A 26,460-nucleotide genomic window follows, 5' to 3' on the forward strand; every position below is an offset into this window, starting at 1 on the left:
TTCAGAAGAACTTTCCTGACGCTGTTCGAGCCTATCACGTGATATGGAATTGCTCCTTGCCGCTTTACTAGCGGATGACACATCGTTGTCAGCCTCGCTATATCCCCGCCACTACGCAAGTCTTAAACTGAGCGTTATTATTGACCCATTGACTCAACTGCAACCATGAATGGAGTGAGAAATGAATGTTTCTAGGTCTTTTGGATTACAGGAAAGAATAAATCTTCATTCTTATCTAGGGATCTCGTGAAAGTATACATCATTTTTTTGATTAATTCTCATCCCTCTCGTGAACTATCAGCAAATTTTGATGAGGCAGATTGAAATAGAAGATCGAGTGGTCACATTCTTCGTACATCCTAGAGAGAATTTCGTGAATGTTTCGAAATCGTGCCTGTCCTGAATAGTCTTTGATTACACAGAAACATCGCTCGCACTCGAGTACGATCTCTTCTCGGTTAGCGGCCTCGCGGGGGTAGCAGTAGCCGGGGAGACTTTAGCAGTTCTCTTCCGGCGTGTGAGCAACCATGCCAGAGCTCCGATGGTTCCGACAACGGTAAGAGTGACTCCAGCGCCGATACCACCAGCAGCGGCGTTGGACAATCCGGAGCCGCCGCTCGAGGCGCTGACACTTGGAGATCCGGAGCCTGAGGTCGAGCTGTCTGATCCATGCAGGGTTTCATAGCAGAAACCTGCATCAGATTGGCATAGAGTGCACCAATCACTGACCTCAGCGATGCTGCGTGATGAAAGCTCTGAGATAAAGTCACCATAAGGCAAGCTGAGTTCAGATCCGCCAAACAGAGGGAAAGCAGTCAGTTCGTCGTCTGCGGTTCCGTTCTTGAACAGGAATCTAACTCGAAGGTCTTGGTCTGGGTTGGCTGGGAAGGCCGCTGCATTGTCCTCCTCACTGAAAATCTCGAATGCCATGCTACCAGCATAGTTTGGAAGGCCGAAGAAGTCGGGGCTTGCGTCGGTGAGATTGGTCAAGCCATAAAATGCCATCTGGGTATCATAACTTCCAGCCATGAGGCTAAACTTAAGCTTAGCCTTGCCCTCAACAATGTCTTGGATTTGGCGGAGCGCTCCACCGGCAAGGGTCATGCCACCAATGGATCGATCAGGCATCGTTTGGTTATAGTTGTGATTCCATTCCCAGTGGTCGGCGAGATATCGCAGTTGGTCAAGGTCAGCAGCATCAAGGTTCTCGGCAACTGACTCGTTATGGATTGAGCCAACATTCAAAAGGTCAAACACATCATAGGCATTCTCGTATGAGACATTCTCTGGCCCCATGATGTCTCCGAGCAATGGGAGAAACTTCTCGTAGAAGGACGCCGTAGCATTCAAGGTATCTTTGTACTCGGCGCTGTCGTGGTAACTGTCATATGCTGTATTGTAGGTTGGGCATTGATCATCACCCTTGATCCAAATTGTGTCTGGAGTTGTGGTATCCTCGCCATGGACCAGGATGAACTGGTAGCCATTCAGCGGAGACATGACTTCAGTGCCATTGGTCAAGGTCTCCGTACTAAGCTGAGTGTTGAGCTCATCGAGAGGAGGATAAAGACCTTGCAGGAAGTCGGTCGCAGTTTGATACAGAATCCCCTGGTCAGGAGCAGACGCCCATATTTGGCTGGCGACTGCTTTGTCGGAAGAGATATTGAGGACCTTGTTAGAGGCCCCTTGTTCCACGTATCGTTCGCGATAGTACTGACCGGACTCGTACATCTGGGTAGCACCCAGATTGGTCATGCCGTAACCTTTGAAGAATTTGGCCGTTCTGTCGCCATGTCGAGTGAAGACGACAACACTGTACAACGTCTCGGCCAGGACAGGGGAAGCGGCCAGCGAGGCCAAGGTCAACTTCATCAAATGCATATCGAATGCTTCTGCTGTACAATTTCCTTACCTCAAGACTGATTCCCGCGGATTGCAAGTTGGCAGAGAGTAGGGACAGCCAGAAGGAGAAAATCTGAGCGAGGGCGGACTCTCAGGGCGACTTAAGAAAACCGGCGGGGTGGAGCTTCACGGTAAACTTACTGCTTCTTGAGCTCTTAAAGACTCATGATGCTCTTGGTCTGCTGCGGGGTTAAATCTTTGCTCCTTGGGGATCATTGGCGCTCAGTAGGAGAGAATACGGCTCATGGAGTCCAGAAGCGCTGCCTTCACCACTCAAGCAGAAAGCATGCAGCATCCTCAACCACTCACACAGATAGGTTAGAGATAGCCAGGCGAATCGATTGGCAACGAAAATGGGAGACTTGCGGACAATTGTTCTGCCATGGTTAGTAACATGGTAAATCACAGTCAGCTTAAGCATGCACTGGTACGCCGGGATAAGAAATGCCAGAACGACAGCTGCCAAGAGCAGTGCCAAGTCCCTGGAGGTGGATCACCGACGGCTTTCCTCACCAATAGGATGCTTATGTGCTCCGTGCGAGGTTAGCCCTCTCGCTAAGTACTACCCAGGTAGGGAACATCGACCGGGTGGACGGCAACGCACCTTCGTCAGTGGCCCTCTCCGATCAGACCATGTGCTTGTGAAGAATTCAGTCTGGCTTCTATTCAACCTTTTTGATTTCATACCAGAGTCAGGTAAGCATATTCCATCACCTCGAAGACGTCGGAGAGGCTAGCGAGGTGGAAATCCATCACGCTCCATTGCCAAGGACTCCATGGAATCAGTACACAAGCTTCCGGGTGCTCGTACGAGGCCAATTTTCTGCTCGGGCGAGTTTCTCTGATGTTTCGACGAACAGACTGTATCATGCTCCTCCTGAGCCAAGCCGAAGGGGATCTGGATAGTCCTCTACGACATGTACTGTGCGATACCCTCATTGCTCAGTCAGGCTGATCAAAGGAGTGAATTATCCGAAAATACCCAAACTACTTGAATGACAAGAAGCTATTCCCGCTGCCGAATAATTTCCAGTATTCGAATTTGCGGAGGACACTGAAGGGGAACATGAAGGGCTTGAGTGCAAAAGTATACTTTTTGTGATTCCCTCCGACTTTCCACGCTGACTAGGCTTACGAGCGAAGTCGTAGCAAGACAGTCAAGGACTTCGCCAGGACGTTCGCCGTAGGGTTTGATAATAAGATCCAAGGAGCCTTATCTCCTATTTATGTTATGTATAGGTACATAGGGGTGAGAGAAAAGGGATTAACCCAGGCACGAACCGGGGGACTTGGCAGCGCTGCTTTTGTCGGATATCTCCTACTCGAAGGAAGATTACGGGCACCTATGAGTAGGTACTTAGGTACTTAGGCTTCCCGACGGAGAATCTATCCATTGGTAGCCGCCGAGGACATCGGTGAGCGGCATCACCATAGTCTCAAATAGGTGCTGCGGTTACTAACGGACATCAGTCGATTCAAAAACGATTCGGCACGCCCTTTGGCGATGCTGGTGGTCTGCTTTCGCCGACGGAATAGGGAATAAGGCGCGCATCGCAAATTCAATATCTTAAATCCTCCAAACCAGAAGATGCTTTCCACGTGTACCTTTTAACGTTCCGCATCACGATCAAAGATGCCTGCAGCATCTAGTTCCGTAGTAGTCCTTGGTGGAGGAGTCGCGGGTCTCACGACTGCGTTGGAACTCAAGAATAAGCACCCCAATATCAAGGTCACGCTGGTTGCCAAATTTCTGCCCGGTGACGTCGCGCAGGCAGAGTATTGCTCTCCCCAAGCCGGTGCTAATTGGACCTCCTTTGAAAACGAGTGGAATCGGTATGCCTGGTATGACCAGTTCTCATTCGGACGGTTCTTACGCATAGCGGATGAATTTCCAGAAAGCGGTGTCGAACGCTTTCCTTTCCGTTTGGTCCATGGGGAAGAGGCGGACCGGAGCAAGAAGCCATGGTTTGAAGATCTTGTGGGTGGTATCAGACCGACACCGCGAGAGGAACTCCCACCTGGTGCTGCATGGGGAATGGAGTTGACTACATTTATGTTCAACTCCCGACTATATCTCAGTTGGTATGCTCCTCTGGAATCTCCTTTGGCGATTGGGGCTTATGGCACTCTCCTTTGATAGGCTTATGCAAAGGCTGCTGAAAGCCAAGGTACAGATCATTCGGCGTTCGTACAGCCACATTGACGATGTGATATCCGATTTCCCAGCTGCCACGGCCGTTTTCAATTGCACTGGGTTAGGTGCTAAGACATTAGGTGGCGTCGAAGACCAGAAAATGTACGCCACGAAGGTATTCATTGGCCCCAACCTCTGAATGATCAGTTCACCATTCTTACTTGTCCTAAGGGCCATACCCTGCTCATCGGTGAACCCAAAAATCCCATCAAAAAGATGTATGTTTGGAGTCAGCCATCACTGTTTCCAGAGAACGAGTTTTCGCACGTCTTTCCCCGGCCCCTAGGCGGGGGCATCATCATCGGAGGCGTTCGGCTCGATGGCGACCAGGATGAAACCCTCGATGCCGGTCGCACAGAGCGGATAAAGCAACGGGCCTGCCAACTCTGTCCAGAACTCGGCAGTCCTAAGGACTTACAGGTCATCAGTCAGAACGTCGGCTTGCGTCGTAAGTTTTCTCCCGTATTCCGTGAAATCTGGTGCTCTTCAACCACGCTCGAGCTTTTGCTGAACCGCTTTGTCAACAGCAAGTAGGTCTGGGGGAGGTCGTGTGGAGAGTGAGCAGAGGAATGGTATTCAGCTGATCCACAACTACGGGGCTTCCGGAGCTGGTTATCAATCATCCTGGTAAGTCGTTCCCCTGGCGGTTGAGGCAAATTGAGCATTCACTGACTGTGGCTTTCAAAAGGGGGATGGCAGCACATGCCGTGTCTTTGTTCGAGAAGAAAGAGCTTGAATTTGCACCGAAGCTGTGATATAAGTGTCGCCACGTCTGAGATCATTGCTTGCAAGTATCTGCTGTGAAGCCCCGTCGTACATTTCGAGGAACAGTACTTGGTTAGACAGATAAGCATGAACCCTTATCCAACGCTACTTAGCATGCTTCAATCGGGACTTTCGAGTTATCAAAAGTGGTACTCCATGCCATCTTCCAGCTAGTCTTCTCGACGAGAATCTCTTTAGAGATTTATGGGGAATCGATACCGGAATGAGTCGCAGTGCTCCTGATATGATATAAATTTACAAGAGTCGAATAGAACTAGCATCAGGGGCTCCTTCGCTGTGTTCTGTTTCCGGAGACCCGAGTGCTTCTACCTGCCTATACAATAGTGAAGATCTGATTGGGATCATCAATGCAAGCTGCTTGATCCAGTCTTCCATCCGCATTTGGAGCCAAGCAGACGCTCCCTGCACCGTTATTCGGTTGGAGTTTGAGACTTGTTTCTCCTCCGGTAAAGCGGAACAACTGGCTGTCCGTGACGGAGCCGCCACCGTCCGCTCTTCCTCCGCAACTGAAGATCATTACCGTATCACCAGCTGCCCTCCTAGGGTCAAAGTTGAAACATCCTTGAGTCAAATCGCTGACAATCAACGCAGAATTTGGTTGATTGTTGTGCTTTCCTGAGGTGATGAAATCCCACTGCTGGCCTACAGAGCCATCACATGGTTGAAGGACGATCGGGATTAGCAACTCCCGAAAATCACCTGCAGTCCGGTCGATGAACAGGCACTGGCCAGATGCAGATCTGATGGAGACAGATGAGAATGCTCGTGTGGCAGTGTCGTCGCGAGGATTTGCTTCCGCAGCTGCAGAGGGGTTGAGAACACCACCTGCCCTCGAGACCGAGACGACGGAGGGAGAGGCAGTTGTCGTTGCTGCGGTTGTTGAAGTAGTTGGGGGTAACGTGATTGACGATTCCGCATCACTGGTTGTGGTAGGCTCCTGGGGGGCCGATGTGGCGGAAACACTTGTGGTTGCGGATTCCTCAGCAGCCACTGTTGTCGAAGACGTGGGCTCGCTGGTAGGGGGAACATCATCTCCAAAACTGAATGATTGGCTAGGATCTCCTGCAATACAAGCAGCCTGGTCGATGACACCGCCTTTCACAGTCAAACAGGTGCCAGGTGCATTTAGAGGAGTGAAAGCGAGGGGTCCTGCACTCCCTGCGAATGGGAAGAGCTGAGAGTTCGTCACAGCACCGCCTTCGCACGACTCATGGTTATTTATGTGCGCTGTGTCGTCATGGAGAATCAACAACTCACCTCCATCAGCACGTCCACCACATGAGAATAGGATGACCTGATTCCCTGCTGCTCGCCGAGGGTCAAAATTGAGGCAAGCTCCTGTCTGTGAACTCCGACGTTAGAGTGGATCTTTAACTCATGTACGACTACATACAAATGCATTGACAATCAGCATCGTTCCTGGTTGGTCGTTATGTTTCCCAGCAGTGATAACATCCCAGACCATGCCAGCATCGCCATCGCATTCACCAATCTGGACGGGGGTCAAGTTCGCACGGAAATCTCCAGAAAGTTGATCAACAAACAAGCACTTCCCATCAGATGTCTGGTTGCGTCATTAGCCGAGGATCTGCAGAATTCTTCTAGTGTGAGAGCTTGCCTTGATCGGGACAGAGGAGAACACCCTCGTGGCTGTGTCGTCTCGCTGTTGGGCTTCCTCGAAGGCTGCCTGGTTGAGCTCCGTAACTGTGCGTTTTCCAGCGACAGGATGTGCGGCAACAAGTGAGGCCGCTCCCAGTAGGAATGTCCAGACAGAGGAGACCATGATGCTAAGCCAAGAAAATAACAATGGAGAAATAGCAAAAAGAATGGATGCGCCAGGCAAAAAGAATGGAACCCGGTCAACAGGCGTGCAAGCAAAGAATGACGTTGGAATGATCAACACCAAAACCGAAGAGAGAGAGATATGCGAAGATCGCCAGAAGTAGAAAAGATATAGTTTGCCATGATCAGAGGCATCATCTGCGGTATTCAGTATGTCGTTCTCAGGATCGTGCAATCTTGTCACAGTGCCTTTCTCCACAGCCCGGGGACCTACTTCAGGTTTGGCTTGTTTGTTGCATGTTCCGCTCTTGTAAAGGTGCAACACTTTGGCGTCAGACGAGACGGCGGCGGCATGACATGTAGAGGGTTTTCAAACCCCTAGAAACTCCTAACAAGGGCCAATTAGGCCAACTTACTGAGGACACGAAACATGAAACAGTGGTTGCTGCTTATGGGAAGGTAACATCAACGTATTCCCCTGTCACTAGTGCTACCCTCGGACTTAAAGGTACGAGTAGAAAAAGAACTCCAATGGGTAAACACTGCGAGGAGAACAAATCTGCTTCAGGAATGACGCTACTTCACATGGAAAGAATGGTAAAGACTGGCCATCTCCTAAAGCTGGTTTGGTTAACAGCTTCCTTACTACGCCTACTAGCTACTTTAGAGAGCCAGGGGAGTAGGAGCATCTAGAGCCTAACTATGTCAACCTAGGTGGTTTCGAGACTAGCGTGCCTTGGCATAAACCCTTCTTCGCTTAGTTCACACTAAGTGATCTACATAACCATGAGAGCGAGAATCTCGGGAGGTGCCTACGCCCCATTAACTCAAGTCCAATACTGAGAGGTCGAACCTTCCGAGATATCCAGTGCAGTCAAGCGAAGTATAGTACCTTAGCTGGGAGCTTCTGCTGTGTCTTGCAGCCCTAGCTTCAGCCTGGCCCATGGTTCAAAAACATTCAGTCGACCTTGCGTCCACCCGGAAGGACTTATGGCTTAATCAATGAATCTATTTCGATTGTCTGATAAGACACTCATATGTCGTCGGTTCTTCGGCGCGGACTGAAGATGGTTCCACATCCACCCATAGACCCTCTCCTCGTAATCATTGGGGCAACTGGGACAGGGAAATCCAAGGTGAACAACATTCGTGTCCTCCAGGACTGATCTTTCACTAATCGCGGCAGGCAGCTAGCTGTCGAGTTGGCAACTCGCTTCAATGGCGAGATCATCAACGGAGATGCAATGCAAATGTACAAGGGACTGCCAGTCATCACCAATAAGATGTCAGAGATTGAACGAGATGGCATCCCGCACCATTTGATTGATTTTATTGGCCTCGAAGAGAAGCCTTGGACGGTCGCGAAATTTGTAAAAGAGAGCTGCTGTATCATCGACCAAATCAGATCGCGTGGGAAGCTTCCAATTCTCGTTGGAGGAACACATTACTACACACATGCACTATTGTTCAAGGATGCAACGCTGACCGTAGACGCAGCGCGTGATGGAAAATCCGATGCCAGTGATGACGACCAAGAGAAGCAGTGGCCAGTCCTTTCGCAACCAACCGAAGTGATATTGTCAAAGCTCAGGGAGGTTGATCCTGAGATGGCTAATCGCTGGCATCCTCACGATAGGCGCAAAATTCAACGCTCGCTCGAGATCTGGCTTGCGAGTGGAAGGAGAGCGTCAGAAATTTACGCAGAACAACATCGGCATCGTCAGTCCGCGAAAGAGAGTCGAGAGCCAGGCATCCTGGACGACACTGAGATGAATGCAGAGGGCCTTCGCTTTCCTACCCTACTTCTGTGGCTAGAAGCCCAAGACTCTGTTCTCAAGGACCGTCTCAATAGACGTGTTGATGCTATGGTTCAGGATGGTCTGGTCGAGGAGGCTCGAGGTCTAGTACAGCTGAAAGATAAGTTGTCCAAGGATGGTATTCCCGTCGATACTGCCAAAGGAATTTGGGTGTCAATCGGTTATAAAGAGATGGAGCCTTGTTTGAACGATCAAGAATCTAAAGCAGACGCCAACAGGCAATCAAGGATGATGCAGGAAGCCTTTGAATCTGTCAAGGCGGGTACGAGGCGTTATGCAAAGCGCCAAAATCGGTATATCCGTATTCGACTGGCTGATGCATTGAGGGACGCCCGCCAGCTGGACAAGCTTTTCCTTCTTGACTCTACCTCTCTTGACCAATGGGAATCAATGGTGTCTTCTCCTTCAGAATACTTGGTCGACTCCTTTTTACAGGGCGAGCAATTGCCGACTCCTAGTAGCCTCTCACCTTTTGCCAAGCAGATATTAGAAACTCTCCATGGTGACAAGAACGGTTCTCAGAGGCTTGCAAGGACTTGTGAAGTATGCCAGAAAACTTTGATGACCGACAAGGAGTGGCAGGGCCATCTGTCGAGCCGTGGTCATAAAAAGGTTCTTGCTAGCCAGCGAAAGCATGCCTCCTCACCCAGGACAGAGTCTAGCATGTCTCCAAAACTTTTGAGGAGTTCGGACCCGGACTGAACCATAATGATAGCTCGAAGAAGAACATTAGCAAGCTTTTCTTTATACGGGCTCAGAATGAAATGCCGGCCCGTGAATTTGTGACTACGGTTGCTTGCCATTTGAGTTGTCCGGCAGTTCGCCCCCCGCTGCCGGGTGTTGAAGAAGGTTGGTGCGCCAGTCAACAAATGCTGGCAGCAAGATATCCCCATGACCTGTTTCTTCAAGTCGAAAGACTTCAAGAAAAGGCACTTTCTCCCGCTTCCGTATCCTCCAAACCCCTTCTGTGGTTACCACTCCTCGCAACCCTACCATACTTTGTCAGTTAAATCAGACGGAATGGATTCAAACGTACATTCAAGAAAGCTTGAAGCAAAATTGATGCATACTTGGCCGTCCCATAAGCCCTTACCATTAGTTCGAACCTTCTCGGGAATGGTTTGCGTATCGAGTTCCTCGAGCCGTTCTAGCATTCCCTGCTGATCTCGATATCCAACGACGATTTTGGGGACGCCAAGAAGAAAAGATTGTGCCCAAAACTTAAGAAGCTTCCTTTCCAACTTGACTTGGTCACGGTCGTTTCGAACAATAGCAGACGTCTTAAGTTCGACCCAGTTGATTTGCTGACTTTTGTCTTCTGGCTTGTGATCTAAAACCGCATCTACTTCTCCGCCGATAATCATCTTGACCTTGCCGAACCCGGTCCGGACTACTGAGCAGTATTGTGCATAGTTGCTCACAACCTGGTCCTCCCGAGACTCAATATAGCTTCGAGAAGTGCTGGACCACGGGTCATTCAATAGTGCTAGAGTCTCGAATTTATATCCCCAGAAACTCATAAGGTTTTGGGACATTGCACCCGGATGCGCAATTGCCTGGTATTGCTCGTCTCGGGAGGACAGCTTCTTTTTGTGATTTTCTTCGATAAACACTGTACCCTGAAACATAGTCGCATTCATCTCCCAGCTATCCAATTTCGAAAAGGGGACTATCATGATCTGCTCGACTCATCAGCATTGGTTTACGCGTCGACAGGAGGGCCACACCTTCGTCATCATACCTCGCCATGTAATCAGGTCTGTCTCCACCTTTGAACCCTTCACCTTTTCGTAGGCCATGACTGCTTCTAATAAACCATCAAGATGGTCATCCGCTGTGTCGTCAAGCTGACGAAAAGTATCGAACCCTTTGTTCAGGTCGCAAGGCAACGAGGGAGGGTAGTAGTACCGCAAACTGGAGGCGTCATGGCGGAACTTGTGCTCTTCATCGTACGAGAAACAAGTAATTTCCTAACCAGTCAGAGAATATAAACTAGGCATTCTTGAAGACTCACTCGTGGCCGCCGTATTGCAGCTTGAAGGTTCGCGAAACGGTGTGTGGGCTCGACGTCAAATCTGACAGTCTGCGGTTGCGCCATGACACGCAGCTTCAATTTGGTCTCTTCAGACAGCGACAAATCGATCACTCTCCATACTATGCTGAGTGACTGGTCCGAGGGAATATTCCTGACAGTCTTATTAGTATGGCGAACCTGCTAGGAATTGAGGGTGCATAAATCCACGTCACGTGTCCCGGCGTTCGCGTTGCGTCGAATTAACAATAACGCGCCGCATCGGTGATGTCATTCTCCCCTCCAACTACTTGTCCAAGCATCGTGTTGGTTTGCCAGTACCTGGTAGGCGATATCACACTACCAATACCAACAAAACAACCCACCATAGAGCATATGAATCGGTGTAAATGCCTCTCAAGGCCTCGGTGATACCTTTGTCCCAACTGAAATCCTCCTTGATACCACTGATCGGTTGGACCACCGCAGGGTGTCACGTACAACAGCCTTAGGTGGCATTGTTCTTGTGTCAGTTCTCGACTGGGGTCGATTCCAACGAGGTTTCAATGGCCTTGGAATAGCAAGGGAGATTCTTGCTAATCTTTCCGTACTGTGCATCAAACCGAATGAAGTGGGGCTGATTGCGAAACCTGGCCCCTTGATCAATTCGAACTGAAGAGTAATGCTGAACTTGATTCCTTCTCACGAAGGGCTATGACCTGTGAGAAAAATCGTTCTATACTTGGCCCGCTAACCTCCATTCACTTATCCTGCGTAATCCTCCTGATCAGTACCCTGCTCGCTCGCACAACGGTCCCAGTAACTGATATTGATACCACCCTGGGCCAGAAACCCATGAAGGTTTTTAATTGGCGCTGCCAAGCAAGCGTAGCCCTATGCGGGCCTGAAGTCTAGATGCGAGTAGGCTGCTCCTCGCTGCATGAACAGATCAGCTCTGATGCAAATGTACTCGACCCTGAAAAGGTCGATCGATGGTCAAAGATTATGTATCACGAAGCACCTCAAGACGTAGATCCACGCTGCAAAGCCACTGGCGAACTAATCTGTCAGATCCCAATCTTCACATCATATATCCGTTGAGAGACGGCTTAAACTCTCACCGCAGACACCAGTCCTGAAACGCCAATGGACAGTTCGTTCACTATGTCCTTCAAAAACAGTTATTGGCTTTGGGGTGATCTATCTCACAGACATCAATTAGATCGAATATTAGACGCCTTTCATGGTCCAAGAACAGCAGTGCTATTGAGAAGCAACCCGTGTCCATCCCACCATGTCCTGGGAATTCAGGATTGAGCAAACTACGAGAGGTATGAAGTTATTCATTGAGATCACTACCATAGAGGTTGTTATGTGTCAAGATTATATTGCAGTGCCTTCCGGAAACAATGAGCAGAGGAATTCAACACTTTGCTACTGTCAAGGCATTTTTGCCATCGAGGAAGACATTGATACATTGATCGTGTAGCAAGGCTGAGTTGTGAGGAGATCTGAACTAACTATATCTAGGCTAGCCTAGCATAAGATAACTAGGACGGCAATGCACTTGTCCTAATTCAGCTAGGGGCTTGTTGATGAACTCGTATATCATCTTGGCTGTTTTACACTTCCAGTTTATTCCTCCGGAATATCTAATTCCAATTCTACCAACCTTGCCCGGTCATCAGTTAATGATTTTTTATTAGCATTCAAGCCAGCGACGCTTGGTCTTCAAACCTGACTTTAAGTGCCCCAAACTTGCATGATGCTACGGTGAACGGCACGTGAAACCGGGGTTAGTGGTGGAAAGAGATCGTCTCCGCCTATCCAGGACTTTCCGGCAGAAAATGCATAGCCTACCTGCAAAGCTTGCTATTCTTGTGGCAAACGTGTTTATCATTGCATCTCTGTTGGTGTTCGCAAAAGGCTTTTTTCCACACAAAGCCTCTCTGCCCGGTTTCGCGCAATGGCCAGTCTCTTCAGCGGCCTCTTCCAGGGCAGCACCGTTTGACCGAGTAGTTTTTATGGTGGTTGACGCCCTAAGAAGTGACTTTGTCTATGGAAACTCGACAGGCTTCAAGTTCACCCAAAGTTTGATTCGAAATGGAGCAGCAATCCCCTTCACCGGTTATGCCAGTCCTCCTACGATCACCATGCCCCGAGTGAAAGCTATCACTACTGGCTCAGTTCCCAGCTTTGTAGACCTCGTGCTTAACTTTGCTGAATCGGACACAAGTTCAACCCTAAAAGACCAGGATTCCTGGTTGGCACAGCTAAAAGCTAAAGGCGGAAAACTAGTGATGTACGGAGACGACACTTGGCTACGCTTATTCCCTGGATTCTTCGAGCGGTCTGACGGAACCACGAGCTTCTTTGTTTCGGACTTCACGGAAGTTGACAACAATATCACGAGACATATCCCCGCCGAACTGGAGAACGACGATTGGTCTGCCATGACCCTCCATTTCTTGGGTTTGGACCATATTGGGCACAAAACTGGCCCGAGAGGCCCCAACATGCCGGCAAAACAGGCAGAAATGGACGGAATAGTCAGAGACATATATACTGCCATTGAAAGTACTGGTCATCTTGAATCATGCCTGCTTGTGCTTCTTGGTGATCATGGGATGAATGAGGGAGGTAACCATGGTGCTTCATCTCCCGGTGAGGTGTCAACAGCTCTCACATTCATCAGTCCCAAGTTTAAGGCAGCTTTTGAAGGGCAGACAAGTCCCATCAACGACGCCATTGACTATCGCTTCTATGATATCGCCCAACAGTCAGATATCGCGCCTACACTGGCAGCCCTTCTAGGATTTCCAGTTCCACAAAACAATCTCGGTGTCGTCATCCCGCGTCTGCTTGAACTCTGGACTGTGCAGAAAGACCAATATGATCTACTCTACGAAAATGCAGAGCAAATAAAGCACATAGCACAGGCTACATTTCCGAATCATTTCAAACAAGTTGTGTCATCTGAGAGCTGTTCTACAAACACAGGCGATGATGCAACAGCCCTTGCTTGTCTGTGGTACTGGGTATCACAAAATCATAGCCGTTCTTCGACGGTGGGCCCGAACCTCGACGCGATAGCGGACCTGAGAGCATTTCTGCAAAAAGCCCAGGATGTACTAAGTGGAACCGCCAGCAATTACGATCTGATCAGTATGTACGTTGGACTTGGACTCGCGGCCGCCGGATTCCTCTGTTGTCTTCCTCCATTCGTGCGGGGTGCTTTCGAAGCGGGGGCTGATGGCTTGTTCCTGATCTTCGTCATGGTAAGCTATGCAGTTACTATGTTTGCCAGCAGCTATGTCGAAGAAGAACAGCAGTTCTGGTATTGGGTACTCGGAGGTTGGTTAATAGTTCTCTACCTCAAAGGCAGCAGGTTCTCGAGCAGCGAAACACATTCTGGAACATTGGCACTATTTCCTGCATACGTTTTACTTGGTATTATCCGTCGATGGCGACAGACAGGCCAGAAATATGCTGGCGACCCGGACCTGATAACAGAGATTATTGCGCCAAATTCATGGTTCCTCTGGATTCTGGTGAGCCTCACATACGCCCTGCCGTCCAGGAATCTTAGCGCGAGGGCAGCCAAATGGATGGGATCCCCACAAATGGGCCTTTTACCAGTCCTGGTCACGATATCGGCGTTCCTGTTCAAGATTGCATTTACTGCTGCTGATGCCCCGGAACTACTCCGTGACTTTCCTATGCTTAACCCCATGGTTGGGTTTGTGTCGAGATACCCTCTCTTGAAGCTGGCACAAGTGGTGTTCCTGGGCTTGACGCATCTGGGAGCGTGCTCAATCTACTACGAATCTCCATGGAAAGATGTGGAGCACTTCAAGTCATTTCTCAAGGTCTTTCAAGACGTTCTCACGATATTCTTGGTCACTCAGTCTCGAACGGTATTTGTACCGCTGTTCTTGTTCTTCCATCTTCAACTCAATTTTCTTCGGAGAGCCAGAGCGTATTCAGTCGGTGAGGTTACGGTCATGGCTTTACTGTTTCAATACGCATCGTTCTTTGTCCTGGGCGGGACGAACTCCATCGCAACAATTGATCTGTCTAATGCATACAACGGGATCAGTGGATATAATGTCCTTGCAGTTGGCATTCTAACATTCATCAGTAATTGGACAGGCCCAATATGGTGGGCCTTCGGTACTTGCCAGCTTCTGAGCAACAGCGATCTGATAAAAGGCAGCTGGGCTTTCCTCTTGACAAGCCTCACTACCTTTGCATGCGTGCATACCTTGTCCGTTATGGTGGCTTGCACCATGCTTCGGGAACACCTTTTCATATGGACTGTATTTTCACCAAAATATCTATACACTGCTGCCTGGGTCGTCGGCCAGCATACCTTCATTAACACGATTATCGTTGGCGCCGTCCTGTGGCGGGGTGGCAAAGGGAAAACGACGTGATCATCCCATCGATCAGGTGTGGTAATAGATCGATAAGTCTCCCAAAACTGAGTGAAGTCATCAATACGTGGGAGGCCTCGGTATGTCCTATCATCATCATCATCATCATCATCATCATCATGCGCCATTTTTCATCCTTGATACAGCAAACCCCTCGAAAAAGTTGCCGATTCCCTCATTGTCATCAATGGAAAGGACCTTAGAGACATCTGAGAGATCATTAGCTCCTTAGATTAGATCCAAGAATTTGCATCAACCTACACTGGTCTGGTCGCACGATGACAATTGCTCCTTGATCCGGATCGATGTTGTATGTCTCGTAAGCCTTTCCATCACCCGAGTTGTAGCTTTTTTCATCGATGAAGACTTTGTGCAGATCTAAAATAAGTCAGCAAAGACTCGATCTGGATTCTCGGTCTTGTCTTGCCTCGCATTCTCCATTTCCCTGTGACAGGCCAGAAATATTTGGGGATATGCTCTTGCTCGAGCTCCGCATGAGGGCCAATGAGCACGACAATCGGCTCGATCAGGCTATCAATGTCTGCAGCTCGAGGGGTGTATCTGTGAACAGGGCCTTGTGGGGAATCTAGATAGTCGGCAGTCTGTTGTGAAGCATCAGTTCCCTCCCCGTGGCAAGAAAGGTTGGGGCCAATCTTCTTACCTTCTGCAGCCTCGTGATGGTTTTGGCATCTCCGATTCTTCCGGCGAAACATATTATACGCCATCGTCCGTCCGCTTTCAGGGTTTGAATAAGTGGCATTGCCTTTGCGTCACAGAATCGCACCACCTGTGCATTGGGGAATCTCATTCCAACCACGATCTCGGACGCTAGTTCTTGCCTGCTCGATCCACTTGATGTGAGACTAGAGTCCTCATACTTCGAGGTCAGGCCTGCGGTAAATCTCCCCGATTTTATGAAGCCTTGGCTGAACTGTTCTGGAGTTGTGTTCTGCTTGCTTGAGAATAGCTTGGTGAAGAAGCGATCGAAATCGATCAGATCCGCCGCTGTCTTTCCACGTTCGAGATCGTACGTCTTGAGCAGATCAGGGGTAGCGCCGCCCTTGAGCACCGTCGCTAGTTTCCAACCAATATTGTATCCGTCCTGCATGCTGACATTCATCCCCTGACCAGCTTTGGGTGAGTGGGTGTGGAATGCGTCACCGGTGAGGAAGACACGGGTACTTTTCGTGAAGTGGTCCGCGAGACGTTGACCAATGCAGTAGCATGACCACCAGTAGGTGTCAGCATATTCCATTGTGTATGGACTGAAAACCTGGCGTGCCTTCTCGTGTAGGTGTTCGAGCTTTACACTCTTCACGTCGGTTCCGGAAGGAAACTCAATGTAGAAGCGAACGAGTGAGCCACCTTCTCGTGGGATGACTAGAATGCTTCCGTGGTTGGAATGGATTGTGGTCTTCCGTCGGATGTCTGGGAAGTTGGTTCGAGGATATATATCCATAACTCCCCAGACCGCATCTGACGTATCACCTACCATCTGGTATCCCAAGGATCTTCGGACTGCGCTGTGAGCCCCATCACATCCCTGGGCGACTGTTAACGCTTGCCATTGGAGCTAGTCTTGATATCAACTCACCAGAACATACTTCGACTTGAATGTCTCATCTTTTCCAGCCTTCTCAGCGACCACTGTCACAGCATGTGCTAAGGGATCATCCACAAGGGAAGCATCAAGGTCAACACTCTTGACAGTATAACCATACTCTACCTCCTGGCCGCCATTTCGCCGCATAAGGTCAAGGAGTAAGCCATTTATCCTGGCTTGATTTAAAATGACGTGGGGTTGGTGAGATAATCCGGGCTGAGTATCTGCAGTTCTGCTCGTTCGGTGAATGCCTCCTTTGCCATCTGCAGACCAGAACGCGACTTCCAATACGTGGTACGCCTCTCGAAGTAGTTCCTCGGCGATGCCGAAGCTCTCAAAGACCTCAACCGTTCGGCATTGCACCCCATCAGCCTGGCCCATCTCCATGGGCCCATCGCGCCTCTCTAGGATCTTAAAGGACTTGATGCCACAAATAGCCAGCCAGGCTGCTGCACAAAGACCTGCAGAGCCGCTGCCGCAGATTAGGACGTCAACTTCTTGGACCATTTTGCGAAATTAGAAAGAAGCAAGCGATGTAGTACTGTAAAGGTGAGAGACTGATGATTTACTTGAAGCAAGCAACTTCTCCATATGACTCTGGAGAAGCTGTGAGCATTTATGTTCTAGAATTCAGCTCGGCTACGCGCAACGGCGCCTAACGACGAAGTAAACCCGTCTCTCCGGTATTAGTGGTCCACGGGAAACATGTACGGCACATCGAGAGCAGCATGAGAGCTTTAAGATGAGGATCATGAGCAGGCTTTGGGAGACCGAATCTAGAATAACTGTATGGATGGTTCCTACTTCTCACCCCGCATCTCCCGAATATCAGATCCTCCGAGGCGATTCGCGGGCACCCGGAACTTTATCCTTCCGGATCGCACTCCCATACCTTTTCTGGAGTACCTAGCGGTTGTGATTTCTCTGATATTGGCTACCAACTGGAAGCAACAAGATCCGAAATTTTGACACGGTCCAATGGGGTTTGGAGGTGATGATCAGTGCACGGACTTATTGAGAGCCGTTGGGAAAAGCCGCGAAGGCATCTTGCCGAATAAAGTCCTTCCTTCTGACGATGCTAAAACAGGTATCTGGTCGACACATTTTGTCGCTTCTTTCGTTGTGTTTGCTCGGAGTGAAATTTTGTAATTGAAACTGCCATTGTACGAGTCCTCGGAAGGACTCAGAACGGGTCAGGCCGCACACCGCCCTTACCGCCAAGAGCTGTATGCCGCCTTGTGCTTTAATATTCTGCCAGCCTTTTTCCGGACGAATGATAGAATTCAATGTGCAACAATTCCTCACGCACCCTGCTATTTTCGAATGATTGTTGGTGATTATGTTGTGCTTTGGTCGGTAGCCCTTCAATTCCGCGAGATTGACCGAGAGCCAATCCTGCTCGTATTGGCGGAAATGCCTGTGGCAGATCCACAGACTCTTCCCACCTCCTCTATTCCCGCTTCCGCCATGCCTCTCATATCCCCGAATGCCCTCCTTCATGCCCATCTGAAGCAGAACCCACCTCGACGTCCTTCCGGCCGCTCGCCTCTAGAGACAAGGAATGCTCAGTTGAATGTTGGATCTTTGTCACATTGCAATGGCTCATCTCTAGTTAAAATCGGAGCCACCACAATTGTATGCGGTGTGCGGGCGCATATTCTTCCAGTCAGCGAGATACCAAATTTCAGGGTTACAAAGACCTCCCAATCATACGATCCTTCTGCATCGGTGAAGCAGAGTGACCACGATAGACAGAGCAGCGAGCATAGCTACAGCTACAATCCGATATCACTCTACAATCTCCTTGTCCCAAATATCGAATTGGCGACAGGATGCTCGCCCAGGCATCCTGCAAACACAATGCCCTCGGTCGAAGCACAGTCTCTTTCGCAACGACTCCTCTCGCTTCTCCATACTTCAAACCTGGTCGAACCTTCCCAACTCGAAATCACTTACACACCTCCCATAGATTTACAAGACCCAGAGCTTGGCATTGACAGCGATCCAGAAATCAAAGCATTTTGGACTCTGTACATCGACATCATGTGCATCAGTTATGGAGGTTCAATATTTGATGCTGCTTGGCTGGCAATTTACGCCGCATTGAAGGACACAAACCTGCCACAAGCATGGTGGGACGCAGATCTGGGACAAGTCCTCTGCTCGGCGGAGCAGGCAGTGCCTCTGAGCCTGCACGGCCTACCTGTACCAAGTACCTTTGGTGTTTTTGTACCGGACAAGAGGACTATCGCCGATCAAATGACCAGTGACCCACCATATTGGATCGTCGCAGACATGGATGCGTTCGAGGAAGGATCATGTAGCGAGACTTGCTGCATCACGGTCGACGTAGATGGTACAAGTGGGGAAACATCAATGTTGCGAATTGAGAAACATGGTGGAGCAGTCCTTGATTTGAGACGCGTCGAGGATGTTTTGGCGACTGCTGAAAAAAGATGGCGGCATTGGGACCAGCTCCTCAGCAGCGTGTTCCGGCCGTCAGAACAAGCACTTACCCTGGCTTGATGAAATGTGTCCCAACGTATACACGGCTCTTGGCCCATGTGCTGCAAAGCATGTGTAAATGCGAGCTTTTCCGGTAAATCCGGATGTGAACCTGCCGTACTTGCTGGTCACTCCCCACGAGTTTGATCGCGGCCATTACATAGGTTTTAGGATGCTTGAGACCAGGGTGGACCAGCCTTGTCCCGCATTCCAGCCTCGTCGTGGGTGACAGCGATCTTATCAACCCAACACGAAGACCGGCCCGATTGTTGAGAATCCAGGGTGTCGGTTAATCCAGGTCTTGCCCTTTTTGCCTATGTCTCTCGAGTAACCATGCCTCGATTAGTTGTAGGCCGCGCCTTTGGACAATGTAGAAACAAACAATAGCAAGAACACCACATTCTGTGGGACCATGATCGACCACGCGATTAACGGCATAGTGTGCCTAGATGACTTCTTCGATTCTTGGACACGATTTGTACGAATCTCAGCGCATCTCTTCAGACGAGCAGGGAACCAGGCCCGATTAGCCAGAGGTGCTACGAGTCTACGACATGTTGAGTGCATGTCCTCATTTGCGGTATTATCGGGAACGTGAGAACCTCCCCACAATAAGGTCCCTGACTCCCCACATCTTAGGGGTTCTGTGGACGCTCGCGGGACCTTTTTGAACTCAAGCTCGGTTCCGACATACACCCTGGACCAGCCCAATAGCGCGTCTCACAACTACGAGTAAATCATGGACTCACGGCGCAGGCGAGGCGAAGGCTCGAGCGTTTTAGGTTGCCGCCCAGGATCAGACTGCCGTGTGATAATATCTGGTTGCCCGAATCCAAATGGAGTCTTATGAATATCCGGCGTCCCACCTGATGGTTGGAGAGATGGCAAAAGGTCATCCTGACGGTAACGAACCTTCAGGCGCAAGGGTGCCTCGGTTTCAAGCCTGTTAGACCACGAGTTCGGAGCCACATACGCTGAAAAATGGTACCCCAGGACCGAGTGCATCCAGAGTTTAGTTGCGAACGAAACTGATTTCGGTGGCGGGATTCCTAACGTCCCACACCAACGCCGAGGCTCTGTATACGCCCAAGCTGGGGAGTGGTGCTAGCGCTACCACCCTCCCTGCTTGATTGCGGGGACCTATCAGACCCCGGATTGCAGCATCTAGACAAAAGAGGCTATGAGTTCTGGCCCACCAGTGTTGCACATGGCTCTGGGGTGGACAAGGCGGGTGTGAACCGGGGTTAATGTACAAAAAGTCCATGTTCCCCCACGCGTGGTACTCATTTTTCTCTAGTCTCATCGTGTTGCGCATTCTACACTCCCTTCCAGTACCCATGGCCACCGAAAATGCAGCAGGGAGCAGGGAGCTCGGATCATCCGCGCCGGATCATGACCTGTCAGTGGATGAGAAGCAGGACTTCTCGACGAAAGAAAAGCACGTCGAGGTTAGCCCTGAAGAGGCGAAGAACCTCAGCTATAACGATGATGAGGAGGAGCCCGAGATCCACATGCGAACATGGGTTGCTCTTGGGGCGATGTGGCTTTTGAATTACGTTCAGGTTGTAGCACTTCAAGGTCCTCCGGCAGTGGTAAGTCTAAACACCCTCTCCGGCAGTTTTCTTTTTCTAGAGAAATATTAGTGAACTAATACATGTGCAGCTTGACTGGATCGGACGAGACCTTGCAAGTCCAGAAACCCAAACCTGGGTGCCAAACTCGCTCTCCTTGGTACAAGCTGTTCTTGGACCAGTCATTTCGTCGGCGTCAGACACTTTCCAGGCTCGTAAGACACTGCTCGTCGGATCTAGCTTGGTGTCTCTCGTGGGTTCAGCCATCGCACCTGGGTCGAACAGTATCGGTCGACTCATCGCAGCACAAACTTTGATCGGGTTCGGCTTTGCCTCAGTACCACTCGCATATAGTGTCCCCAGCGAAATTTTGCCTAGGAGATGGCGCCCGAGTATGTATTTTGAGACCAAGAAAAGCCATTGCATTAGATGCTGACGGTTTTTCAAGTTATTCAAGCTTGTATCAATATTGCTGCTGCTTGCGGTGCGATCTCAGGCCCCTTAATCATTGGAGCCTTGACCAAGAATAATGCACATACCGGATGGCGTAACTTCTTTGTACGTCTGGGAACATCTCTAAGTCCTCCAGATCGTGAAATGCTAACTTATACAGTGGATACAAATGGCACTCTGGGGAGTTACCGCCATTGGCATATTCGTTGGCTACCGGCCACCAAAGCGACATACTCGACTTGATCATCTCTCATTCTGGCAGAAACTTGGACATCTCGACCTACCCGGCTGTGGCTTGCTCACAGCTGGTCTGACGCTCTTCCTGACTGGACTTAACCTAGGTGGTAACTTATATGCCTGGACGAACGCTCGTACATTGTCCACTTTGATCATTGGACTTGTCATCCTCATCGGGTTCGGTGTTTATGAATGGAAGGGCACTAAAACTGGTATTCTTAACCACGACTTGTTCCGAGGTGGAAAGGCTCGTGGAAGAACGTTTGCTATTTGCGTTGCTCTCATCTTTGTTGAGGGTATAATGCTGTTTAGCTATATCGTCTTCTATCCAGTGATGTAAGGTTGCCCTGTCTACCTTGTTTTGTGCCTGCTAACTTCCCTGGATAGGACTTCCTCTCTTTTCGAAACTGATCCTTTCCTCCTCGTTGCACGATCGCAACCTTACTGGGTTGCCGGACTCTTCGCCACAATTGTCTGGGGCACCGCTAGTACAAGATTCCGAACCATCCGAGAGCCATTGTTCCTTGGTTACCTTCTCTTTACCGCTGGTATTGTCGGACTGGCTACAATGCAACCAGATCACCAAATAAATCAACTAATCTTTTCTGCTCTCGCTGGTATCGGCTTTGGCTCGCCCCTAATTCTCATCATCACTGGTGTCCAACTCTCCACACCTCATAGCTTGATTGCTACAGCTACTGCAGTCACAACGTCATCTCGAGCGGTGGCTGCCACTGTATTCACTGCAATCTACGCAGCGACGTTGACCAGCGGTCTGACATCAAAGATCCCCAACTATGTCGCGGCAGCCGGCGGCAAAGCCGGTCTTCCTGCATCGTCCATTCCTGCGTTTGTGGGTGCACTTGCGACGAACGACCCTGATGCTCTCGCGGCCGTTCCGGGAATTTCTCCCTCGATCATTGCTCTCGGCGTCGCCGCACTGAAGCAAGCATTCGCCGACTCTCTCCGACCAATTTACATCATCGCAGCGTCATTTGGTGTCGTAGCATGCATTGCTTGCTGCTTTTTGGGTGACATGCGCAAGACGATGAACTATCGCGTTGATGCACCAGTTGAGGATCTCCATGCGAAGCATGCTCATCACACTGGGCCTCAAGCGGCGTAGTGGGGGAATACAAAAACCGTTTGCCTCGCTTCTGGCTGCTATATAATCCATGAATGTAGCGAAATACAAACACATTCGTTCTTCCTAACTTTTGGTGACCAAGGAATTGACTCGTCCCTTCTCTTCTATGTGGTGTGCTTGCTGGAATACTAAGGAGCACATTGTGTTCAACTTTATCGTCATTGCGCCATCCCGAAACTTGTGTGCTCAGCCAGGCCTGGTCCACAACTCCTCCGTCCAACATCTACGGGGCCGTTAATGATTTCGGTTGTCTGAACTGTCTGGCTATTCTATGGACCTCGCCGTTTGAAGCCCACAGTCTACAACACGACCATGGAGAACGTAGGTTCGATTCGTTCCACGTTTTCGTGCATGACCTTTGCTCCTCAAGCAACACATAAGATGATTTCGCTGGAATTGTATCCAGTACAAGTGATACATCGCCAATGCCATCACGGCTTCACTTACCCAGAGTCTTCCTAACCACCTCCTCAAGATCCTCCAGTTTCAAACCCAACAGCTCATTCGCGAACCCCTCCTTCTCCTCCCAATTTCCCTCAACAATGCCCACAACACCCACCAGATCTTCAATCGCCTCATGATTCCCCGGGTTCCTCTCGATCTCCGCCTTTGTCTCCGCCATGAACTTCTCGGACTCAACTTGCTCAACCTCCCATTTCTGGTCTGTGACCTTCTCTAGAACCTCCTGCAGCTGGTTCTGCGTAATGAGGAAGCTCTCGATGAAGAGGCGCTTATTCTTCGTTTCTTCGGCCTTGAGCAGAACCGCGGCGGTCGCCTTGGCGACCGTCTCGAGCGTCGTTGCCGACCATTTGATCTCTCCGCCATCAAAGATGCGCGAATAGTTCCGCTTGGGGAAGGCCTGCAGCAGCCCGTCTTCCAGGTAGTCGAAGAAATGACCACAGACAAGCGCCGTCCACGAAAACGAGCCTCCCTCGCTGCTGCTTTTCTGCGCCAATTTCTCGCAATGCCGCCGCACATCGCCCTTCGCGACGTACTGCGGCATCAGCTTCAGCGAGAGCTCGCTGTTCGAGTCGAAGCTGCCGAAGTCGGCGGGGATGAAGCGCTGCACGCCCGCTTGCAGCGCTGCGTCTGCGATTCGCAACTGCACTGCGGCCTTGGTGCCGCCAACAGTCACCACCACGGCATCTTGGCCGGCGAGAGCTGGGATGAGTTCATCTGTTGTGAAGTCGTCGGACACCGGTTTGAGTGCCACGTTGTCGGGGAATTTTGCTTTTGAGGTCGAGCGGGCAACGACCGTCACGCTGAAGCTGGGCTCGGAGAGCAGTGCGCGCAGGATCGCGCCGCCGACCCGTCCGCTGGCGCCCACGATGGCGACTTTGTGGATAGTCATTATTGGGGGTGGTTTGGGCCCGCGGGGGCGAAAGGCAGTGAATAGTTAGGTGAGTGATGGGAGTTCTTTAGGTCTGAAAAGGGGAGCCTTCCTTTTTGTGTATTGATATCCTTATTGAAGTCTCACTATCTGGATACTCACCCGTGTCACTTGAATTTCGTCATCGGCTGCTACTACCCGGACTTTGACTGTCGGCGCCCTTTGACGCTAGTCAGTTAGATAAACTTCAGGCTGGTGAGCGATTGGAATCGAGCAGCCCAGCGTACATACAATATCCGCATTTCAGACGGCGATAGTCCGTTGGATTATTCAGGAGAGCACGGCGGACTAAACCCCAGCTCCTTGTGCGCCCTACCTCGACGGCCATTCAACCCACCATTTTCACGCCCTACCATGATACTCGTATGTAGGCTCTTCGGAGATCAGCACCGGTGTCTTGTGCCGAAGTCCATGCCAGCACAATTTTCAGTCAAGTTTCTTATCGAGCTTGGAATAGAATTCCTTACTACATCTTTCTCTAAATGCCATGGTGAGTCTGCGTACTAGCTAGTAAAAGATCTCACTTTCTATGGTCTGGTTCTTTCTTACCCATCTACGCCTCTTCATACAGGATCAGACTATCTAGTGAGCTGAAGCCAGCAGCAACGCCGCCTTCATCACTGTCCTTGCCTTTCGTCCTCAATAGATATCCGCCCTCACTATTGTGCAAGATCTCTGGCGTTTTGCTACCACTTTTATTTCTCCATAGACAAGCTCCGAAGATCCCCAATTCAGATATCACGTTTCCGCTGACAACTTGGCCATCGCTTCGTAGGACTGTGTTCTTGGCGGCAGCGGGTGGGTGAATCAGCTCCATGAGAATATATTGCTTCCACTGTGACTTGGGGATCGATTGCAGATACGTGGGGATTTTATCGCGGTAGATGTTGTTGCCTCCGCCTTCACGCTGGGGTTTGAGGACATGGTTGGAGGCTGTTTCAGGGGAGAGGGCGAGGCGAAGACCTTCGGGCTCGACGTGAGAATCAGGTGAGGAGAGGGAGTACTGTGGTGCAAAGGTTGTTCTCAGGTTGTTCAGCGTGGCTTCGGGGTGGCGTGGAAGGAAGCCTTTCAAATGGTCGGTGTCTGGAGGAAGTGCTGTAAGGACCTGTTGAATCTTTTTGGAGCCTGACAAGTGCAAAAGGATGCTGGGGCATTTGATGGCTGCACTTCGTTCGAGATGGTGCCTTCCTGCCCAGGAGGTCGGAGTATTATATTCCGTCGGAGCATATAGCGCGCGGAAGTAAACAACGGTGACCTCGTATTGAGTAGAGGGTGAAGATGGTGGAGTATAAATCAACGGTCGGGCTGGATTTGTGTCTTTAGACGGAATAGAAGTTAGTGCTAGGATTTTGCTTGTTGGAAGTCGGAATGAAGGGATTTGATGTCGGTTATGCAGCTCCGATGACAATGCATATTGATCAAAGACGTTGCGCTCGTCGTCTTGAACAAGGAAAATTACACACGTAGGTAGTTGAGGGCCAGACTTTGATGGGCCGTATGCCTCATGAGCAGCTGCGAGGGAAGCTGCTAACGTGACAACCGCATCGTTCAGAGGAGGATGTCCGATACTCGTAATGGAAGGTGACATCGAATCGCCGTGGGCAGTATTTGCAAATAGTGGGTGTGGTGGATATGCGAGTGGTCGCTTTACGGAGGGATAGGTGGCCAGGTGCGTGTGCAACTCAGACACCTTCACAGCCAGTCCTCCAAAAGAAGAAGAAATCGTGTTAAACTCAACCTGTTTGAGAGATGGCTGGATATCCTTAGGAGTGTGAAGCATATAGTCGGATCTGAACATGCCCAGGGATAGGGCCTGAACATAACCTTCCTCCTTGACAGACAAGTGGATCTTCCAAAGATTCGCAAGGAAGTCATCTACCTCGATCAGCCTACATTAAAGGTTAGTCAAGTTGCAAGTCTGCAGTGTATCTGACGAGGCCAAAGCACGGCGGTAAAGAATGGGAGCTGTACTCTTGAAGTATGTTCTCGAGCCATTGTTCGTCGCTCGCAATGGCGGCATAAAGCTCGTTATACACCTGTTGCAGACTTCGAGCCTGTTCGAAGCAGTGCTTCGGGAATGGACTTGGAAACAGCGTCACAGGCGCGTTCGTAGCTAACACGTGGTTTGGGTTTAATTCTGTTGGCACGACTGCTGCTGAAGGCCGTACAGTAAGAGCATGCTCAATTGCCCAATTTTTTACCGTTTGAACCAGATATTCCTGTTGTTCTGGTGTCAGGAGTGGGGGATATGAGCTGTAAATACGATCGGCCATGGTGGTTTACACACTCTTTCATAAGTAGGGATTATATACAGGAACTGAATATAGTATCTTCGGATCTCCACGACGAGCTACGACGAGGGCATGATAAGTAGTATGAATTTGGTGGCCGGGGTGCGATGGCGAAGATTTCACTTGAAGTTTAATCACGACACTCCCGGAGGATTGATTAGTCATTCATTCTCTTCGGGATACTTTCTACTTCGAATTCCCCACACGCGTTAAGTGGTTTCGCGTAAGCAGATCTTCACGTGTAACTAACGAACGGCGATCGAGCACGATTCGTACTTGAGCCGCCAACCAAACCTCAAGGCCAGCGCGCCGTTAAACAGTGGATATTGACCTAT

General features: G+C 50.1%; 11 protein-coding genes across 11 annotated transcripts; 5 read left to right on the forward strand and 6 right to left on the reverse strand.

Moving 5' to 3' along the window:
• Nucleotides 1–414: 414 nt before the first annotated feature.
• Nucleotides 415–1,881, reverse strand: A1O9_02676 (uncharacterized protein; the record flags this gene model as incomplete). Its single annotated transcript, XM_013408247.1, has 1 exon — nt 415–1,881. One exon carries the CDS (start codon nt 1,879–1,881, stop codon nt 415–417), a length of 1,467 nt encoding a protein of 488 aa, XP_013263701.1.
• Nucleotides 1,882–3,535: 1,654 nt separating this feature from the next.
• On the forward strand, nt 3,536–4,727 carry A1O9_02677 (uncharacterized protein; the record flags this gene model as incomplete). The annotated part of the gene is made up of 4 exons (XM_013408248.1): nt 3,536–3,984; nt 4,043–4,211; nt 4,268–4,544; nt 4,624–4,727. The coding sequence occupies 4 exons, from the start codon at nt 3,536–3,538 to the stop codon at nt 4,725–4,727; spliced, it is 999 nt and encodes a 332-aa protein (XP_013263702.1).
• Nucleotides 4,728–5,195: 468 nt separating this feature from the next.
• A1O9_02678 (uncharacterized protein) lies at nt 5,196–6,665 on the reverse strand (the record flags this gene model as incomplete). Its single annotated transcript, XM_013408249.1, has 3 exons — nt 5,196–6,224; nt 6,276–6,446; nt 6,525–6,665. 3 exons carry the CDS (start codon nt 6,663–6,665, stop codon nt 5,196–5,198), a joined length of 1,341 nt encoding a protein of 446 aa, XP_013263703.1.
• A 1,282-nt stretch (nt 6,666–7,947) lies between these two features.
• On the forward strand, nt 7,948–9,183 carry A1O9_02679 (uncharacterized protein; the record flags this gene model as incomplete). Its single annotated transcript, XM_013408250.1, has 1 exon — nt 7,948–9,183. The coding sequence occupies one exon, from the start codon at nt 7,948–7,950 to the stop codon at nt 9,181–9,183; it is 1,236 nt and encodes a 411-aa protein (XP_013263704.1).
• Nucleotides 9,184–9,470: 287 nt separating this feature from the next.
• A1O9_02680 (uncharacterized protein) lies at nt 9,471–10,579 on the reverse strand (the record flags this gene model as incomplete). Its single annotated transcript, XM_013408251.1, has 3 exons — nt 9,471–10,150; nt 10,223–10,451; nt 10,496–10,579. 3 exons carry the CDS (start codon nt 10,577–10,579, stop codon nt 9,471–9,473), a joined length of 993 nt encoding a protein of 330 aa, XP_013263705.1.
• A 1,760-nt stretch (nt 10,580–12,339) lies between these two features.
• A1O9_02681 (uncharacterized protein) lies at nt 12,340–14,928 on the forward strand (the record flags this gene model as incomplete). Its single annotated transcript, XM_013408252.1, has 1 exon — nt 12,340–14,928. One exon carries the CDS (start codon nt 12,340–12,342, stop codon nt 14,926–14,928), a length of 2,589 nt encoding a protein of 862 aa, XP_013263706.1.
• A 117-nt stretch (nt 14,929–15,045) lies between these two features.
• A1O9_02682 (uncharacterized protein) lies at nt 15,046–17,038 on the reverse strand (the record flags this gene model as incomplete). Its single annotated transcript, XM_013408253.1, has 5 exons — nt 15,046–15,137; nt 15,190–15,275; nt 15,328–15,530; nt 15,590–16,471; nt 16,523–17,038. 5 exons carry the CDS (start codon nt 17,036–17,038, stop codon nt 15,046–15,048), a joined length of 1,779 nt encoding a protein of 592 aa, XP_013263707.1.
• A 960-nt stretch (nt 17,039–17,998) lies between these two features.
• Nucleotides 17,999–19,057, forward strand: A1O9_02683 (uncharacterized protein; the record flags this gene model as incomplete). Its single annotated transcript, XM_013408254.1, has 1 exon — nt 17,999–19,057. The coding sequence occupies one exon, from the start codon at nt 17,999–18,001 to the stop codon at nt 19,055–19,057; it is 1,059 nt and encodes a 352-aa protein (XP_013263708.1).
• A 1,316-nt stretch (nt 19,058–20,373) lies between these two features.
• Nucleotides 20,374–22,423, forward strand: A1O9_02684 (uncharacterized protein; the record flags this gene model as incomplete). Its single annotated transcript, XM_013408255.1, has 5 exons — nt 20,374–20,628; nt 20,699–20,999; nt 21,056–21,165; nt 21,221–21,633; nt 21,685–22,423. 5 exons carry the CDS (start codon nt 20,374–20,376, stop codon nt 22,421–22,423), a joined length of 1,818 nt encoding a protein of 605 aa, XP_013263709.1.
• A 460-nt stretch (nt 22,424–22,883) lies between these two features.
• Nucleotides 22,884–23,795, reverse strand: A1O9_02685 (uncharacterized protein; the record flags this gene model as incomplete). Its single annotated transcript, XM_013408256.1, has 1 exon — nt 22,884–23,795. One exon carries the CDS (start codon nt 23,793–23,795, stop codon nt 22,884–22,886), a length of 912 nt encoding a protein of 303 aa, XP_013263710.1.
• A 592-nt stretch (nt 23,796–24,387) lies between these two features.
• Nucleotides 24,388–26,107, reverse strand: A1O9_02686 (glutathione synthetase; the record flags this gene model as incomplete). Its single annotated transcript, XM_013408257.1, has 2 exons — nt 24,388–25,723; nt 25,806–26,107. The coding sequence occupies 2 exons, from the start codon at nt 26,105–26,107 to the stop codon at nt 24,388–24,390; spliced, it is 1,638 nt and encodes a 545-aa protein (XP_013263711.1).
• Nucleotides 26,108–26,460: the final 353 nt, after the last annotated feature.

This window comes from Exophiala aquamarina, assembly GCF_000709125.1.
Source record: "Exophiala aquamarina CBS 119918 chromosome Unknown aczIA-supercont1.2, whole genome shotgun sequence".
NCBI classification, from domain to species: Eukaryota; Fungi; Ascomycota; class Eurotiomycetes; order Chaetothyriales; family Herpotrichiellaceae; genus Exophiala; species Exophiala aquamarina.